At 40.9% G+C, this 17476-nt stretch overlaps 1 protein-coding gene across 2 annotated transcripts in view; it reads right to left on the bottom strand.

The window, feature by feature from the left end:
- The window catches only part of RTN1 (reticulon 1), a 246710-nt gene extending 229279 nt beyond the window's left edge, over nt 1–17431 (bottom strand). The window contains exon 1 of one of the 2 annotated variants that reach the window (XM_007466035.1): nt 17130–17431. In XM_007466035.1, coding sequence (XP_007466097.1) covers nt 17130–17370 — 241 coding nt within the window. In that variant the 5' untranslated portion in view covers nt 17371–17431. Of the gene's footprint in view, nt 1–17120 lie in introns of both variants that reach the window. The other variant, XM_007466036.1, reaches the window with a different exon arrangement.
- Nucleotides 17432–17476: the final 45 nt, after the last annotated feature.

Raw genomic sequence — 17476 nt, 5'->3', positions numbered from 1 at the left:
CACTCTTTCTCCCACTTCACCAGGGCCAGTTTGGAAAGAGGACAGCTCAGTAACCCTTTGAGAGCCACAAATTCAGTTACCACATATTCTTGAAACTAACAAAACAGAATTTATGGAATGCAGACTTTTCCTTAATTTAGACTCTTCATAATAGACTATGTTGTTATTTTACTGCATTTATTTTTATATTCTGGTTACATATTTAAGTATCACCTACTCAACTACATACCTTGTGTGTGTGTGTGTGTGTTTGTGTGTGTATGCAAACGCACACACACATAGTTCGTGCTTAATAAATATTTGTTGAATAAATAAATGGATGATTCAATGAGATTTTATTAAACCATGAAACTATTGCTGCTGTATAAACAGTGATTTATATGACAGTATCTGAAATTATTGATCTCTAAGAGTTAGAAAGTTATTTAATTCCTCCATCCATAAAAGGCCTCCGAAAAAATGTCAGAATTTGTATCCAAAATGGTGTTTGTAAGTACACTTTCATGAGCAGAGATTCCTTAAGTACACTTTCCTGAGCAGAGATCCTCCAGTGGGGTTCTGTGATCCTGAAAAGATAAAGAATTACTAACCTAATGTATCCTCTCTATTACACCTCCTCTGTCATATAAGCGACCAACCCAGCTATGCTTACATACCTGCAGTAACAAGAAACTCACCACCATATGAGGTAGTCCAAGCTATTTTCATATTTCACGGCTTAACCCATGATTGACTACAGTTCCATCCTCCAGAGTCACGTAGAACATACCCAGTCCCTATGCCACTGGCAGCTCTTTATGTATTTTTAGGTGGCTGTCATAACCCATCCTATCTTCTCTTGTGCAGGCTGTAAATCTTCAGTTCTTTCAACCAGAGTCCAGGTTTCTGCTACCATCTCTGCTCCGGTGCTCTCAGTACCCTCAGGACTTGGCCCAGCCCTGCATGTGGTCAACCCTCCCAGAGCCAAGCACAACTCTCAGCTCCTGGTTCTGGGCACCCTGAGTTAATAAGACTAAGAGTTCCTCACCTAGGGGGAAGCTGGCTTGCCCCACTGACTGAGAGTTAACTATGGTTAAATAAAGCGCCTCTATTTTTTTCTTTACATGTGTTGCAGTTTCACTGTGACCCTTCTATTCTGTTCATAGAGTTAGTTTGAGAATCCTACTGCAAGAAAAATCTCCGAATTCTCAAGTTCTGTCATTCCAAGTTTTAGCTACTGTCTCCCTCACCCAGCTTTTCTCTCTCACTCTAGTTCAGATAGGTTTTCATCTAGGTTAATGCCTTACAAGTATGCTACTTTCACTGCACAGTCTTTTATGCTTATCTTGTATATAATGTCCAGAATTTTTAGCTGTACTTAGCAAGAGGGATAAGGAAAAGCTGTCTACTCCAACTTTCCAGAAGTATTAATCTATTTATGGAAGACTTTTAAATCTACAGAGCTGTAAGAGTAGCATGCAAGTACCTACAAGTCCACAGGGCCAATTAATTTAAGCTTGGGGGGAGAGGCGAGGTGAGGTGCAGGGGCTGGCTTTCACTGTGATAGCCTCTCTGGGAGACAGCCTCTTCCAGACTACCATGCACACATGGGGCAGATTTCTACATTTACTGCCCTTCCACTGAGCAGGAGATTAAGAATAGACCTCACCTGGCCCCTGTGGGCACGCCTCAGCCCTGCTCCAGCCACAGTTCACTCTTTAGGACATGAAGAATGGGGTGGGTCGCCACTCCTACTGCACTCTTCGTAGCCAAAATGTCTCCCAATGTGGATTACCAGAACCACCTTCTCCCCAGCCCCACTCTTCCTCGCTCTCCTGCCATTCCCCACTAACATTTGGCTGAGGTTCAGCTAAGCACAGCATGCATTTTCTATTAAAACACCTAGGGTCGAGGTGACATGGTTTTTCCTCAATCTTTATTCTCTTAGACCTCTCTTCTGCATCTGACAGTGCTACCAGGCTTCCTATTAGTAGTTCCTTACAGATGTAGAATAATTTGCAATTTGCATGTACCTCCCCTTGTTAACTCATTTTATCCTCAAAACAGCCCTGTAAGGTAGCCAGGACAATGGTATCATGCCCATTTTACATATGAAGAAACTGAGACATAAAGCAAATTTGCCCACATTGACATGATATTAGGTGCCAAAGCCAGGACTAGACAAATCTGTCTTCTCGGTCAAGACTAATTCTATACCATGCCATCTTGATTTCCATGATACTATAATAATGAGGGGAGTTACCACCTAATTGCCAGGCACTCTACAAGACCTAGTGCCACATACACAGAATCTAAGGCTGAGGGGCCTAATGCCACTCAGCTAGTAAGACACAAGGAGCACTTGCTCTGTTCTTGGCCCTTTGTTCCTCCCATACTGCATAATCTCTTCCAAAAAACTAATTTATTCTATGGCTTCTCTTCTAATTTTCTTTTAATTTTTAAAAAAAATTTATTTATTTTTGGCTGCATTGGGTCTTCATTGCTGCGCACGGGCTTTCTCTAGTTGCAGCAAGCAGGGGCTACTCTTCGTTGCAGTGCGCGGGCTTCTCATTGCAGTGGCTTCTCTTGTTGCGGAGCACAGGCTCTAGGCATGCGGGCTTCAGTAGTTGTGGCACGCAGGCTCAGTAGTTGTGGTTCGCGGGCTCTAGAGCACAGGCTTAGTAGTTGTGGTGCACAGGATTAGCTGTTCCGTGGCATGCGTGATCTTCCCAGACCAGGGCTCGAACCTATGTCCCCTATGTTGACAGGTGGATTCTTAACCACTGCACCACCAGGGAAGTCCCCTTTTCTAATTTTCTAAGCCTTTATCTACAATCCTGTTTTCATCTCCAAAATCCATTCCTTAATATACAGAGCCAAGTGGAGATTTTCACTCAAATGCTTTTCTTCATTTTGAGCCCCATATGACAAAAATGAATGCATTATCCTCATCTGTCTGACCAGTGCCCCCTCCCACATCTCTATAGCACCATCATTCTCCCAGCCATAGGAACAGAACCTTAGAGTTGATTCATTCCTCCCTTCATCCCCCGTGTCCTGTCAGTCACAAAGTCCTGTTGAATGTTCCCATGCAGTGCTCACCTTTCCTCCTCTTTCTTCCCAGGTACCTTCCTCTTCATTCTCATGTTTATTTAATCAATCCTCTGAAACTGATGTTATTGAGTCAGCCTTCTTTCAGCAAAAGTGCAGGTTTCAGGATCATCCCCGTTGAGTTCATCATCTATGCCACTGTTGGACTAATCTTCCTTAACACAGCTTTATACAGTCATTCCTTAGTATTCACTGAGAATTGGTTCCAGGACCCCGTGTAAATACCAATATCCATGGATGCTCAAGTCCCTTATATAAAATGGTATAGTACAGTGGGCCCTTCATATCAGTGAAGGTGGATGTGGAACCCAAGGATACAGAGGGCTGACTGTATTACTTCCATCACGTATAAACCTTCAAAGGTCCCAGAATCCATATAAAAGGAGTCTAGAGTCCCATGAATAGCTTTTAAACCCCCCAGAATCTGTCCCCCTGAACCCGAATGGGCAGGTTAAAACATGCTGGTCATTGCTCATCTCTATGTCTTCACCCATGTCTCTCCCCTCACCTAAAACTGCCTTTCTGCCACTTCTGCTTATTTCTAATCTATCTATCCTTTAGATGTAAGTCACACTCCACCTCTTTCAAGACACCAGGTACCCTGGAACCCATAAAATTATGAAATTTGTACAGTGCTTATAGCTTGTAGCATCCATCCAAGCACCAGGCTGGACAAACTACCTTTGTTTTGTGTGGGTTAGTCAGATCTCCCATCTAGACAGTAAGCTTGGAGGAACGGAGAAAGAGGACCTGGCTCATGTTCCATCATCCCCCACAGCTCCTAGCAAAATGCTGAGCATAAGGATGAGAGTCAATAAATCAGTGCTTCTTAAAGTCTTAATATGCATTTGGCAGGCTTGTTTCCCTGAGTTGAGGTCCGTGAATCGCTTCACGGGATCCTGAAGCAGGTCATCTACAGACCACATTTTGAGAGGCCTGATATTTCGGGATCCGTTGAAAAATTCATGCCAAAGGGAGATGTGACACTGCTTTTTATTCTTATGCTCACCAACTGGATCAGCAGTAACTTGAATACACACAATTTTCTGTTGTCCAAGACTTGTTTTTAAAAAATGAAGACGTGCTATGCATAAAACAAAATTCTAGGTACTTTTAAGGATGAGAGATAGTCAACAAATTCCCCACATTCAGGAAGCAAGAATTTGGTCTATAACTGGTTTTATAACAATCTCATGCAGTAGATGAATTGAAAAATCCATTTGGGGATTGGACAAGGAAATCAGAATGCAGAACAGTTCCAGCTAAGAATGTAAATCTGAGTTGTTAGGCAACTCAGCAAACATGATTTTATAATAAATAATCTGGCATAAACATGCAGATAGTGAGGCAGAGGACTAAGGACAGAATCATACGATGCTTTTAGCAATATGGAATTAGTTAATGAATTCCCCAAACATTTTAGAATATATCAAATATTTATGGAATTAGAGTCTGTAGTAAAAAAAAATGAAGAAGGTAGTTCAGGAAAAAAGAATAAATAAAAGAGATGCTTGCAGATAGCATGTTTCACATTTAGGTTAATAACCCCAAATTGTATAAAACTGTGTAGTTCTCAAGAGGCAAGTATGTTACATTATAGAGTTTTTCTCAACAATGGAGAACTAGAGAAGAATTTAAAGATGGCCACAATTCTGTGGAGAGTGCATTTTTTTAGAGAGCCAATTTGAAGTTAACTGTGGTTTTTGTGAAGAGTACTGTTTCTGGTTTCATTTGTGAGCTGTTCACTCTTGAGAAATATGCCTTCTCTAACAACCACAGGTAAGGTTAGGTGTATTGTTTTCTCTTACGAAGGAATAAAGATCTTGGTATAACTTAACACTTTCCTTTCTGTTTCCCCCAATAAACAGCAACCTCACTTGTGCTTAAGTATCAGTAACTGAGAGGCAATCTATCTCTTTTCTGGGCAATTCTAATTATTAGAACTTTCTCCTTCATTAAGTTGAAATGTGTTTCTCTGATTTACCCACCAGTCCCAATTTAGCCTTGTGAAATCACCTCGGTCAAGTCTTCATTTGGTTAATAAGATTTCTTCTAGTATTTGAATTTTACTTTCAGATCTCCTTTCATTCTCTTATTCTGGCTAAAAAGTCTTAATTTTTTCAACCATTTCTCAAACAGCATTTTTTTTTCTAGAAGCCACACCAATCTAGTCACCTTTCACTGTACTACAGTGTCTCTAAACCATGGCACCTGACATTTAGTATAAGATTCCAAATTTTGTCTGCCTAGAACAGAATCTAGGGGAACTATTACCTCATATAATGTGTACCCAAGACTTTCTATTAATACTACCTAAAATTACATAAGATATTTTAGTAATTTCACCATACCACTAGCTCATATTTAGTTAATTACAACCCTCGAAGTTCCCATCCCCCACAATGAACTATTTTAAGTTGTGTCTCCTACATTCTGAACATATTAAATAGAATTTGCAGAACTTACAGTCAGAAATTCATACTTTTATAGGCTACTATTCTTCCCTCCCCTCTAAAATCCCCTAGCTTGGAAGCCCAGGCCACTGTGTCCTTTCCTAAAGATATCAGCACCAGTTCACTGTATTCTCCAAGTGAGACAATCTTTGCAATTTCAGAAATCATGTAGGTAATTATCTCACTCCCAGCCTTACCATTCTTCTGGACGCCACTCCTCTGACGACCTTGTCCTCCACTACATCTGTCTCCCAATACCCTCAATAACTGTACCCCTTCCATAATCTCCATATCAAACACTCCACCTTGAATCTTATACTTTCAGCCCCCTTACCCTAGTACCCCGGCTCCTGCTCTATCTTCAACCCTGCCAGTACACACAACCCATTGTTCACATCATCTTTTCACTGTGCTTCATCCCCCTCTGTCCTCCTTCCTCCTCCCCAGATTCCACAACCTGCCAGTACTCTCACTGCCTTGCACACATCCTTAACTCCACTGCCCATCTCATCTTGTCATACCTACCAGAAAAAAACAAAAACCAATCCAACTGTCCACCTACTTGAAATCAATAATACTGATGGGAAAAAAAGACAGCATGTATGGTAACTGGTCTCGCTTTAAGCTCATGACCTTCAACTCCAGGTGGGCACTGGGGATGCTTAGAATTCCTACCATTTCCCCTAGACGTTTCACTCTCCCAATCTCCTACACAAAACTTGTATACCTTCTCCCCTCCTCTCAAACTTCCAACTCCACTCTCGCCTTCACTCTGCTGTTGACCTTTCTTCCTATTTCATTGAACTTCTACCTATCCTCAGCCCCACCCCTGCACCTGTGTCCCCATCCTCCAGTTATATCCATGAACTGTCCTTACATCTATCTAACATCATCCCTCCACTGTGTCCTGATCCATTTCCCCTCACCTGCTCAGGGACATAGTAGAGGAAATGCCCCCTCCCTTTCCTGTACCATCCATCTTTCCACCCCTATTAAATCATTTGTATCATCTTACAAATATGCTTTAATATCCCCCATAGTAAAAAATAATTAAATAAAACTTTCCCTTCTCTTGATCCCAACCCTCCAGGTAGTTATGTTCCTATTTTTCTAGTTTCCTCCTTCAAAAGAGTTATGTCTATAATATTGTCTCTCATTTCCTCCTTTCTTATTTTCCCTAAAACTCATTCCAACCAAAGTTTTCCCCCAACACTTCACAGTAAAACAGCTTCAGCAAATTCATGGCTTCCTCATTGTCAAATCCAATGGCTGATTCTCAGTCTTCATCTTACCCAACCTACAAGCAGCATCTGACAGAGTCAATCATTCCATCCCTCTTAACATACATTTCTCTGCCTTCTGGAGTCCACTTTTCCAGTTCTGCCTCTACAGCATTAAGCCATTTTTACTCAGTTTCCTTTGCTTGAAACTCTGAGTATTTGGGCATCCCAGGACTCCTTGACCTCTTCACTGTCAAAACTCACTCTCTCTTGGTGATCTCAACTCTATGCCAACAACTCCAAAATTTACATACCCAGCCAGACCATTCCCCACCCCTGACCTCTACACTACCTGCTTGACATCACTGCTTGGCTATCTAATGAGCATTTCACAGTTAGCATTTGCAAAACCAAACTCCTGGCTTTTCCCCAAAACCCGCCCCTCCCAAAGTCTTCCCAATCCCAGCTAATAGCAACTCCATTCTTGCATTTGCTCAGGCCATAAAATGGTGTCATCCTTAACTCTTTTCTCTCACACCCGTACAAAACCCGTTAGGGATACACTGTTAGCTTTACACTTAGAATACATCTAGAATCCAAGCACTTTTCACCTCCTCCAATGTATCACCCCAGTGCAAACCACTATCATCTCTTGCTTGCATTATTACAATAGCTTCTTAGTTGGTCATTCTTGCTCCATATTCCTCCCCTCCTCCCCCATTTTAGATTCTCAATACAGTACAGAGTGATCCATTAAACTTAATTTAAAACTTAACTCTAAACATGTTCCTCCCCTATTGTAAACCCTCCAGTGGCTCCCAACAAACTCAGAGTAATATCCAAAACTCTTAAAATGGCCTATAGGACCTAATCTGCCCATCACCCCTCACCCTGCACTCTGAGCCCATCTCCTACCATTTTCACCGTGTTCACCCCACTTCAGTGACCTCTCTGCCATTCCAGGGAGTACTTTTACCCACGGCCTTTGCACAGACTATTCCTTCTGCCTAAAATGATCTTCTGCATCTGCATGACTTATTCTGTCACTTTCTTCAAGTCCTTGCTTTAATGCCACCTTATCAAAGAGGACATTTTTGACTATCTCTCTCACTCTACTGCTCTATTTTAACTTTCTCCTTAGGACTTATCATACCTTGACATATATTTTTTGTTCTTTGTCTCCTCTCTGTCTTCTCTCCTTCCCTGCCTACACACACACGCACGCACACACACACACACACACACACACACACACACACACACAGTAGGATATATAATTTATAGGAGATAAACTTTTATCTGTCCTTTTCTGTACCGTACCCTTAGTGCTTAGAACAATGCCTGGCATAGAGCAGGGGTTCAATAAATAATAGTATAATCATGAATTAATTAAATAATGCTCTATTGCTGAATTTGATAACAATGGTTGCTGCTGAAGAGGGATAACAGCTGGCTGCTTGAAAGACTGAGTGTGAATACTTCCTTTTCTCTGTATACCCTTTTGTAGCTTTTAAATTTTAATGTCACATGCATGTGCTTCTTACCCCAACAAGGAATTTTTTAAACTAGAGTAAAAACTTATTTTAATAAAAAGAATTTGCTTTTGAGTTAACATTAAAATCAAAAATTTTAAATAGCAGTGCTACCCTCTACCATATCAATCATCTTTTGAAACTTTGTGCCATTTGCAAAATTAAAGAGCGTGCTTTCTAACGTTGAGTACTTTCTAGAGTTCCTGTGCATAGTAAGTGCTGTGCATATGTTGGTGATTCAGAATTTGAAAAATAGAAAATTATGTTTTATGGGCATTATTTTTTTAGTGAACCAATGGGAATTGCCGGTGATCAACATGTTTATTATTTTCTAAGGGTTTATAAATATTCAGCATAATAATGCATTCTTAGATTCTACCAGCACTCAGCAACAAATATTGGCTTGTAAGTTTTAAATATCCATGTATTCTCCAAGTGAGACAATCTTTGCAATTTCAGAAATCATGTAGGTAATTATCTCACTCCCAGCCTTACCATTCTTCTGGACGCCACTCCTCTGACGACCTTGTCCTCCACTACATCTGTCTCCCAATACCCTCAATAACTGTACCCCTTCCATAATCTCCATATCAAACACTCCACCTTGAATCTTATACTTTCAGCCCCCTTACTCTAGTACCCCGGCTCCTGCTCTATCTTCAACCCTGCCAGTACACACAACCCATTGTTCACATCATCTTTTCACTGTGCTTCATCCCCCTCTGTCCTCCTTCCTCCTCCCCAGATTCCACAACCTGCCAGTACTCTCACTGCCTTGCACACATCCTTAACTCCACTGCCCATCTCATCTTGTCATACCTACCAGAAAAAAACAAAAACCAATCCAACTGTCCACCTACTTGAAATCAATAATACTGATGGGAAAAAAAGACAGCATGTATGGTAACTGGTCTCGCTTTAAGCTCATGACCTTCAACTCCAGGTGGGCACTGGGGATGCTTAGAATTCCTACCATTTCCCCTAGACGTTTCACTCTCCCAATCTCCTACACAAAACTTGTATACCTTCTCCCCTCCTCTCAAACTTCCAACTCCACTCTTGCCTTCACTCTGCTGTTGACCTTTCTTCCTATTTCATTGAACTTCTACCTATCCTCAGCCCCACCCCTGCACCTGTGTCCCCATCCTCCAGTTATATCCATGAACTGTCCTTACATCTATCTAACATCATCCCTCCACTGTGTCCTGATCCATTTCCCCTCACCTGCTCAGGGACATAGTAGAGGAAATGCCCCCTCCCTTTCCTGTACCATCCATCTTTCCACCCCTATTAAATCATTTGTATCATCTTACAAATATGCTTTAATATCCCCCATAGTAAAAAATAATTAAATAAAACTTTCCCTTCTCTTGATCCCAACCCTCCAGGTAGTTATGTTCCTATTTTTCTAGTTTCCTCCTTCAAAAGAGTTATGTCTATAATATTGTCTCTCATTTCCTCCTTTCTTATTTTCCCTAAAACTCATTCCAACCAAAGTTTTCCCCCAACACTTCACAGTAAAACAGCTTCAGCAAATTCATGGCTTCCTCATTGTCAAATCCAATGGCTGATTCTCAGTCTTCATCTTACCCAACCTACAAGCAGCATCTGACAGAGTCAATCATTCCATCCCTCTTAACATACATTTCTCTGCCTTCTGGAGTCCACTTTTCCAGTTCTGCCTCTACAGCATTAAGCCATTTTTACTCAGTTTCCTTTGCTTGAAACTCTGAGTATTTGGGCATCCCAGGACTCCTTGACCTCTTCACTGTCAAAACTCACTCTCTCTTGGTGATCTCAACTCTATGCCAACAACTCCAAAATTTACATACCCAGCCAGACCATTCCCCACCCCTGACCTCTACACTACCTGCTTGACATCACTGCTTGGCTATCTAATGAGCATTTCACAGTTAGCATTTGCAAAACCAAACTCCTGGCTTTTCCCCAAAACCCGCCCCTCCCAAAGTCTTCCCAATCCCAGCTAATAGCAACTCCATTCTTGCATTTGCTCAGGCCATAAAATGGTGTCATCCTTAACTCTTTTCTCTCACACCCGTACAAAACCCGTTAGGGATACACTGTTAGCTTTACACTTAGAATACATCTAGAATCCAAGCACTTTTCACCTCCTCCAATGTATCACCCCAGTGCAAACCACTATCATCTCTTGCTTGCATTATTACAATAGCTTCTTAGTTGGTCATTCTTGCTCCATATTCCTCCCCTCCTCCCCCATTTTAGATTCTCAATACAGTACAGAGTGATCCATTAAACTTAATTTAAAACTTAACTCTAAACATGTTCCTCCCCTATTGTAAACCCTCCAGTGGCTCCCAACAAACTCAGAGTAATATCCAAAACTCTTAAAATGGCCTATAGGACCTAATCTGCCCATCACCCCTCACCCTGCACTCTGAGCCCATCTCCTACCATTTTCACCGTGTTCACCCCACTTCAGTGACCTCTCTGCCATTCCAGGGAGTACTTTTACCCACGGCCTTTGCACAGACTATTCCTTCTGCCTAAAATGATCTTCTGCATCTGCATGACTTATTCTGTCACTTTCTTCAAGTCCTTGCTTTAATGCCACCTTATCAAAGAGGACATTTTTGACTATCTCTCTCACTCTACTGCTCTATTTTAACTTTCTCCTTAGGACTTATCATACCTTGACATATATTTTTTGTTCTTTGTCTCCTCTCTGTCTTCTCTCCTTCCCTGCCTACACACACACGCACGCACACACACACACACACACACACACACACACACACACACAGTAGGATATATAATTTATAGGAGATAAACTTTTATCTGTCCTTTTCTGTACCGTACCCTTAGTGCTTAGAACAATGCCTGGCATAGAGCAGGGGTTCAATAAATAATAGTATAATCATGAATTAATTAAATAATGCTCTATTGCTGAATTTGATAACAATGGTTGCTGCTGAAGAGGGATAACAGCTGGCTGCTTGAAAGACTGAGTGTGAATACTTCCTTTTCTCTGTATACCCTTTTGTAGCTTTTAAATTTTAATGTCACATGCATGTGCTTCTTACCCCAACAAGGAATTTTTTAAACTAGAGTAAAAACTTATTTTAATAAAAAGAATTTGCTTTTGAGTTAACATTAAAATCAAAAATTTTAAATAGCAGTGCTACCCTCTACCATATCAATCATCTTTTGAAACTTTGTGCCATTTGCAAAATTAAAGAGCGTGCTTTCTAACGTTGAGTACTTTCTAGAGTTCCTGTGCATAGTAAGTGCTGTGCATATGTTGGTGATTCAGAATTTGAAAAATAGAAAATTATGTTTTATGGGCATTATTTTTTTAGTGAACCAATGGGAATTGCCGGTGATCAACATGTTTATTATTTTCTAAGGGTTTATAAATATTCAGCATAATAATGCATTCTTAGATTCTACCAGCACTCAGCAACAAATATTGGCTTGTAAGTTTTAAATATCCATTGTTTTCCCTTTTCTGAAAATCATTCCCCATTTCAACTTTTCTAACATTAGTCTTATTCTCAAGAGATACTAGGAATGACATCAAAACTGCTCACCACACTCATTCTATACCATGAGATATAAAGTAGTTGGCTCCGAAGAGCCAATCTTATCAGAGCAGTGATACAGTATTCTACTTGCTGTTTACTTAACCTGGGCTTCCAGTCTTTCTTTCCGTATGTTTTAGATTGCCCAGCTTAAGAATCACTGTCCATTTTAATTATTTATTTTTAAATTATCAACTTTCGTGACCTTCCATTATCTCATATAGATGTAAGACTAAAAAAATAGAAAAAAATGTTTTCCTTGTGATGAGAACTCAAACTCTCTTAACAACTTTCATATATAACATACAGCACTGTTAATTATATTAATTATGTTGTACATTACATCCTGAGTACTTATTTATCTTATCTGGAAGTTTGTACCTTTTGACTGCCTTCATCCAATTCCCCCTCCACCCACTCGCCCACCTCTGGTAACCACAAATCTGATCTCTTTTTCTATGAGTTTGTTTGTTTGTTTGTTTGTTTTGGAAGTATAACTGACCTACAATACTATGTTAGTTCCTGTTACACAACATAGTGGTTCAATATTCCCATACATTTCAAAATGATGACTGTCCATTTTAAATAATACGGGTTAAATGTGAACTGAGGAACTCTTCCCTCTCCTTTTTTTCATTACTCTCACTAGAGCACCTTCCACAAGCAGTGAGCCTCTCTAGCTCATGTTCTCCTCATTGTTCTTTTTGCCCTCAAATATTATTTAAACAAATAAAACTGGTTGTCTTTCATCTTTAGACCATATTCTTTCATGGAAAGCATTCCTGTGTGGATGTGTTAGTCTCTTGAAATATGTCTTTTATTTTCACTGTCGTCTATATTTTACAGTGCCTTTTTTCAAATCTCCCTTAGTCACCACTGAGATCATTTCCCTTAACTTTAAAATAAAAGCACTACTAACTAATACAAGGATCTCTGAGTACTATTCAGCCACAGTTACTTCTATGAGGAAGACAGAATTAGCTAGTTAGGTAGATAGATAGATTTTGTTTTCCCCCAGCTATGCCCTTTGAGCAAGCTATGCTAGTATTTATTTATCCTATGTCGACCTCAGAAAACTAATTCATGCCTGTGTGCCCATGTGGTTAGATTATTATAATACCCTTCTAAACAATCTTCCAGCAACGACTTGGGAATGAGGAAAATGAAAAATGACATAAAAGAACTGTTTAACTAAATACTAATGTGAAACAGAAAGGTGCACATGTTCGAGGAAACCAAAACCTGTGTTTAGCACAGATCCTTACACAAAGGGGGCATTCAATAAATGTTTACTAAATTGAATTGAATCTCAATGGTCTCTCACTTTACAGATAATAAAAACTTTCCATAAACTTTTTGGAAGTTTTGTCTATCTTCCAGGCTATGCAAGATAGACAGTACAATGAACAAAATAATCCACAACTCTTCTCCAAACCCTCAGAGTCAGTAGATGAACAGCCTAGAGAAGAGATGGGAGCAGGTAGGTCTATGGTGTATCTGAGGGACAATGAGTAGGATGGGTTTCCTGGAACAGTGACTTCATGTAAAGGAAGTTATGCTGAAAGCTCTGATAAAATTTATTTATCAATGTATTTTTAGGGTATGTAAGTGTTTCTAAATTTTAATTTAACCTAATTTGAATTCCCAATATGAAAGGATAAGTAATGTAGTTACTGCCAGAAGGGTCATTGATTATATTCAGAGCCTATGTCCAGAGAATAAATTGCATTAGAAACTCTTATTTTTCTTATAGGTTCTGTAAAATATTGTAAACGCTAGTGTAGTGTTCCTTCCCATTTCAATAGAACTGTAGCTTTCTTAAAAGATGAAAGAAAACAGAAGACTGAAATTTACACCTTCTGAAGAGGATTGCTGGGAATGACTCAAAAATTTTAAAAAATGTACACATCAAGCACATCCACAAGAAAAGACAGCTAATCCAGTCTCTACATGGATTTTAAAAGATGATTGGTAATGTGTATGGTACAATTTATTATATTATACAGAATAAATGCAGGACATATAAACATTTCTGAAAGGTATTTAAATAATGATAGATTAAGAATAGTTTTTTCCAATAGAGTATCACATTCAGCATTTGAAAAATATAAATTTATGAGCACTGTAGTCCAAGTAAATTGGAAAAATACCTCTCTCTCCCTCTCTCACTCCCCTCCCCCTTGGCAATCATCTAGAAATTTAAGTCAAATTATCTATAAGTCAATATCACTAAAGCAAATCTTCATACTGGGCTGCTTTCTCCAGACCATTCTCCATTCTCTTATTCATTTTGCCTTCTATGCATGAATCAGTCAATGAGTTAATTTCCAAAGTGGCCAATGAGTTAATTCTTACCATTGCATTTTGTTCAAATATTCTATTTTAAATTCTTCCTTTAAACAAAGGATTCTTCTATCCTTGTGTTATTGTATGCTCCTTTTGAATAGTTTCCAGGAATAAAATAACTGATCGTGAAAAAACAAAAATGTTGCTCTTCACATTCTTTGTATAAAGTTATTCGATGATGGCACTGTTTCATGATTAACAATCTAACATGTTGTAGCCTACATATAGTGCATTAAATGTTCCCTTGGCAACAGACATCATATCACATGCCCATTATCGATTTTAGACATGAAAAATTGTAGCTTTAGAAAAAATTGTTACTTTTTGTTAAGGACATTTCCATCCCACAAAAGGGACAGAAGCAATGAGAATATCTATACTGATGGAGTACTGGTAAAGAATACAGTACTGACAGAGTTTTATAGTGCAACTTTAATGATGTTTAAACATTCCAGGACATCACTGAGAAATATTTTTGGAAATATTTCTTTAGGAACTTTAATTACCATCAATGTATAAAAATAAATAAGAATTTCTGTCCAGATAGCATGATTAGTGGTGTTTTTCAGAAAAAAGTTTTTAAAACATCAATATCTGTCTTAAATTTTAGAATTCCATTTGAGAAAGAAACAAAAGCTATTTACAGTGCATCACACTCAAAGTCTAAGTTATTTCTTAGTTTGATTTGAGTCCCAAAGAGCACCATTCTTTTTAAAAAAAGGAAAGCCCTATGCTTAATAGGCTTCCTCTGGATTTTGTCCCTGATTAAGTTGAGGATGCACCTGCTGACTCTGCTTACTGCAACAGAACTGCCAAAACAACAGATAAGGAAGCTGGCCCAGATTTTATTTGAATTTTTCAAGATCTAGTTATTTATTTAGATATCATTTCTGGCATCTGGGACTCTTATAACAGCCCATACAGTCTACTACAAAAGAAACATACAAACTTAAAACATTAAATAACCAACAACTATATGAGAAATTCCTTCAAGCAGCAATAATAAACTTAAAAATTTCTATATAAATATGCAAATTATGTGCTCCTTCTGCCTCCCTTCATTCTCCTCCCATCCAAAGTTAGCATCATGTTCGATTTTATTAGTGTATTTGTTGCCTAGGATAGGAAACCCCTAATATATTCAACAAAGTAAAATATTTCTATAATAATATTAAAAATTGCAAATGCCTACTTTGTCACAGTTGTTCTAGGCATTTTGTATATAGCAACCATTTTAGTGGATAGTATGTTACTGAACAGGGGGCGCTTAGCTTCCTCTCCCTAGTTCACCTAACCTTGGGGACACCAATGGGAGGTGGGCAATGTTTATAAATGATTTACTTTGATGACAGTGGATAAAGGTTCTGTACTATGAGCTACTCTCAACGAAGAATGGTAATAGTAAACCAATGAAATGTGTACCTTCCTTTGTCTATTAGCTTCTGCCATCTTTTGCAATTATAAAAAGTTTTGTTTTCTCTCCATTTAGATGAAGAAGGTGAGATCTCTCTTAGTCTTAAACCCTCCCCTCCTCCATATAATAACTAATATATGACAAATGGGGTTTTCTGCTTTTGAGTCTTTCTTTCCTTTTCCTTTCTCTCTTTTTTCTTTCTTTAGTTTTTTTCTTCCCTTCATAATGTTTTATTCGACACGTTCCCTAAACTTCCTTTCCTCAGCTCAAATCGTTTGTACTAGAGAAGAATTAAGACTACCTAAGGACTACCTAAGACACTCCACATGACCCTTAAGAGAGGCAATGGCTTAAGAAAGAGGTTCCCCTAAATCAGCTGCCATGAACAAGCATGCCAGTCCCGCCCCACTTCCCCTCCTGCAGAATCACCCAGTACCCGGCCTTCAAGAGCTACATTTCCAAAACTACACAACTCTCATTCCACCACAGCAAAGCTTTCTCCGGGAACAACACAACACAGCACCCTCGACCCCACTCCCTGGAAACACAGAGCTACCCAAGCCGGCAGCCCCTCCCCAAAGCTCGCCTCAGGCATCCTTCGGACAGAATGCTTCAGGATCCCTGGTCCCCGCTGAGCACCAACGTGCTCCAGTTCGGAAGGGGAAGTCAGGCGAAAGGAGGGCGAATCCAGGGCAATTTCCAAAGGACCAGGCAGGTTCAGACTGATGGTAAACTGTGCCTGAACACTCACCGCCACTCAAGCCCTCTAACACCTCAGCCAGCGGCCGCTCTAAAGGGTTGCAAGTTTCACAGCTCCCTTCGAGATGGGAGCATCCGGGCAGCTGGGAAAGAAGGGTTCTGGGCGGGAGCCGCCACAACTCCCAACCTTCTGGCAACGCTGTCCCTCTGGAATTAGACACATCTTGGCGTTTCGGTTTAGTGTGCGGGGGGAGGGGGAGATAGAGGAGGTGAAGGGAAAGGAGCTAGGAGTAGGGTGTGGAAATTCTTGGAGGGAAGGGAGAGTTAAAGTCACATCTCTGCCCTGGATCGAGCAGAGTCTAGGGGCAGCAGGCCCTCCCGTCGCTTTGTTGTCAGCGTCCCCTGTCGCTGGCGCGCGCCGGGCGCACAAACACGCCTCAGAATATCATCCCAACTGGCCAAGCGGGCCCTACGGCCCCCAGCCCCTTCCAAGAAGGAAAAAACTTGTATACAGGCGCGGCGGCAGCCAGGATGCTGCGGTTTGCCTCTGAGAACAACTTTGAAAGCCGGAAAAATGATAATGAAATAAAAGGATCAATAGTATTTTGTTTTCTTCCGAGCCTTTGGAAAAATAAATTTTCTGTCTTTACCAGTCCGCTAATATTTACAGTCGCCTGTGGCGAAGGGGGGTTAAGGTTGGTGCTCAAGATAGAGAGCGCGAGGTAGGTGCATAGGCGAGCTGCAGAGAAGGGGACCGGCTGGGGGACCCGAGTCCCCGACGCCATTTGCGGGACAGCGGCGCCCGCCCGCCTTACCTGTGGATGCAGTTTCCATGGCAACGGGCGGCGGCCGGGCGGGGCCCGAGCCCAGTTCCCGCGGCGCAGCTTCTCGGGCCCCGGAGCCCAGCCCAGGGCCGGGCTCCCCAACCTGCGGCTCGGGCTTGGTCCCTTTCGGCGTCACCGCTTCTTCCTCCCCCTCGCCCCGGTCCCCAAACCACTGGGACCCGGGACTGGCCAGCGGCAGCAGCTCTTCTTTGGGATCGGGCGGCGCGGCCATAGCTGGCAGTTCCCCGGGCGCAGCGACTGCTGCTTGGCGGGGCCGAGGTGCAGTGACTGGGCGGGCGGGCGGGCGGGCGGGCGGGCAGGGGCTCCCTGCTGCTGCC

The sequence above is a fragment of the Lipotes vexillifer genome, unplaced genomic scaffold, assembly GCF_000442215.2.
Source record: "Lipotes vexillifer unplaced genomic scaffold, Lipotes_vexillifer_v1.1 scaffold25, whole genome shotgun sequence".
NCBI lineage: Eukaryota > Metazoa > Chordata > Mammalia > Artiodactyla > Lipotidae > Lipotes > Lipotes vexillifer.
This window is presented reverse-complemented; position numbering and strand designations above follow the sequence as displayed.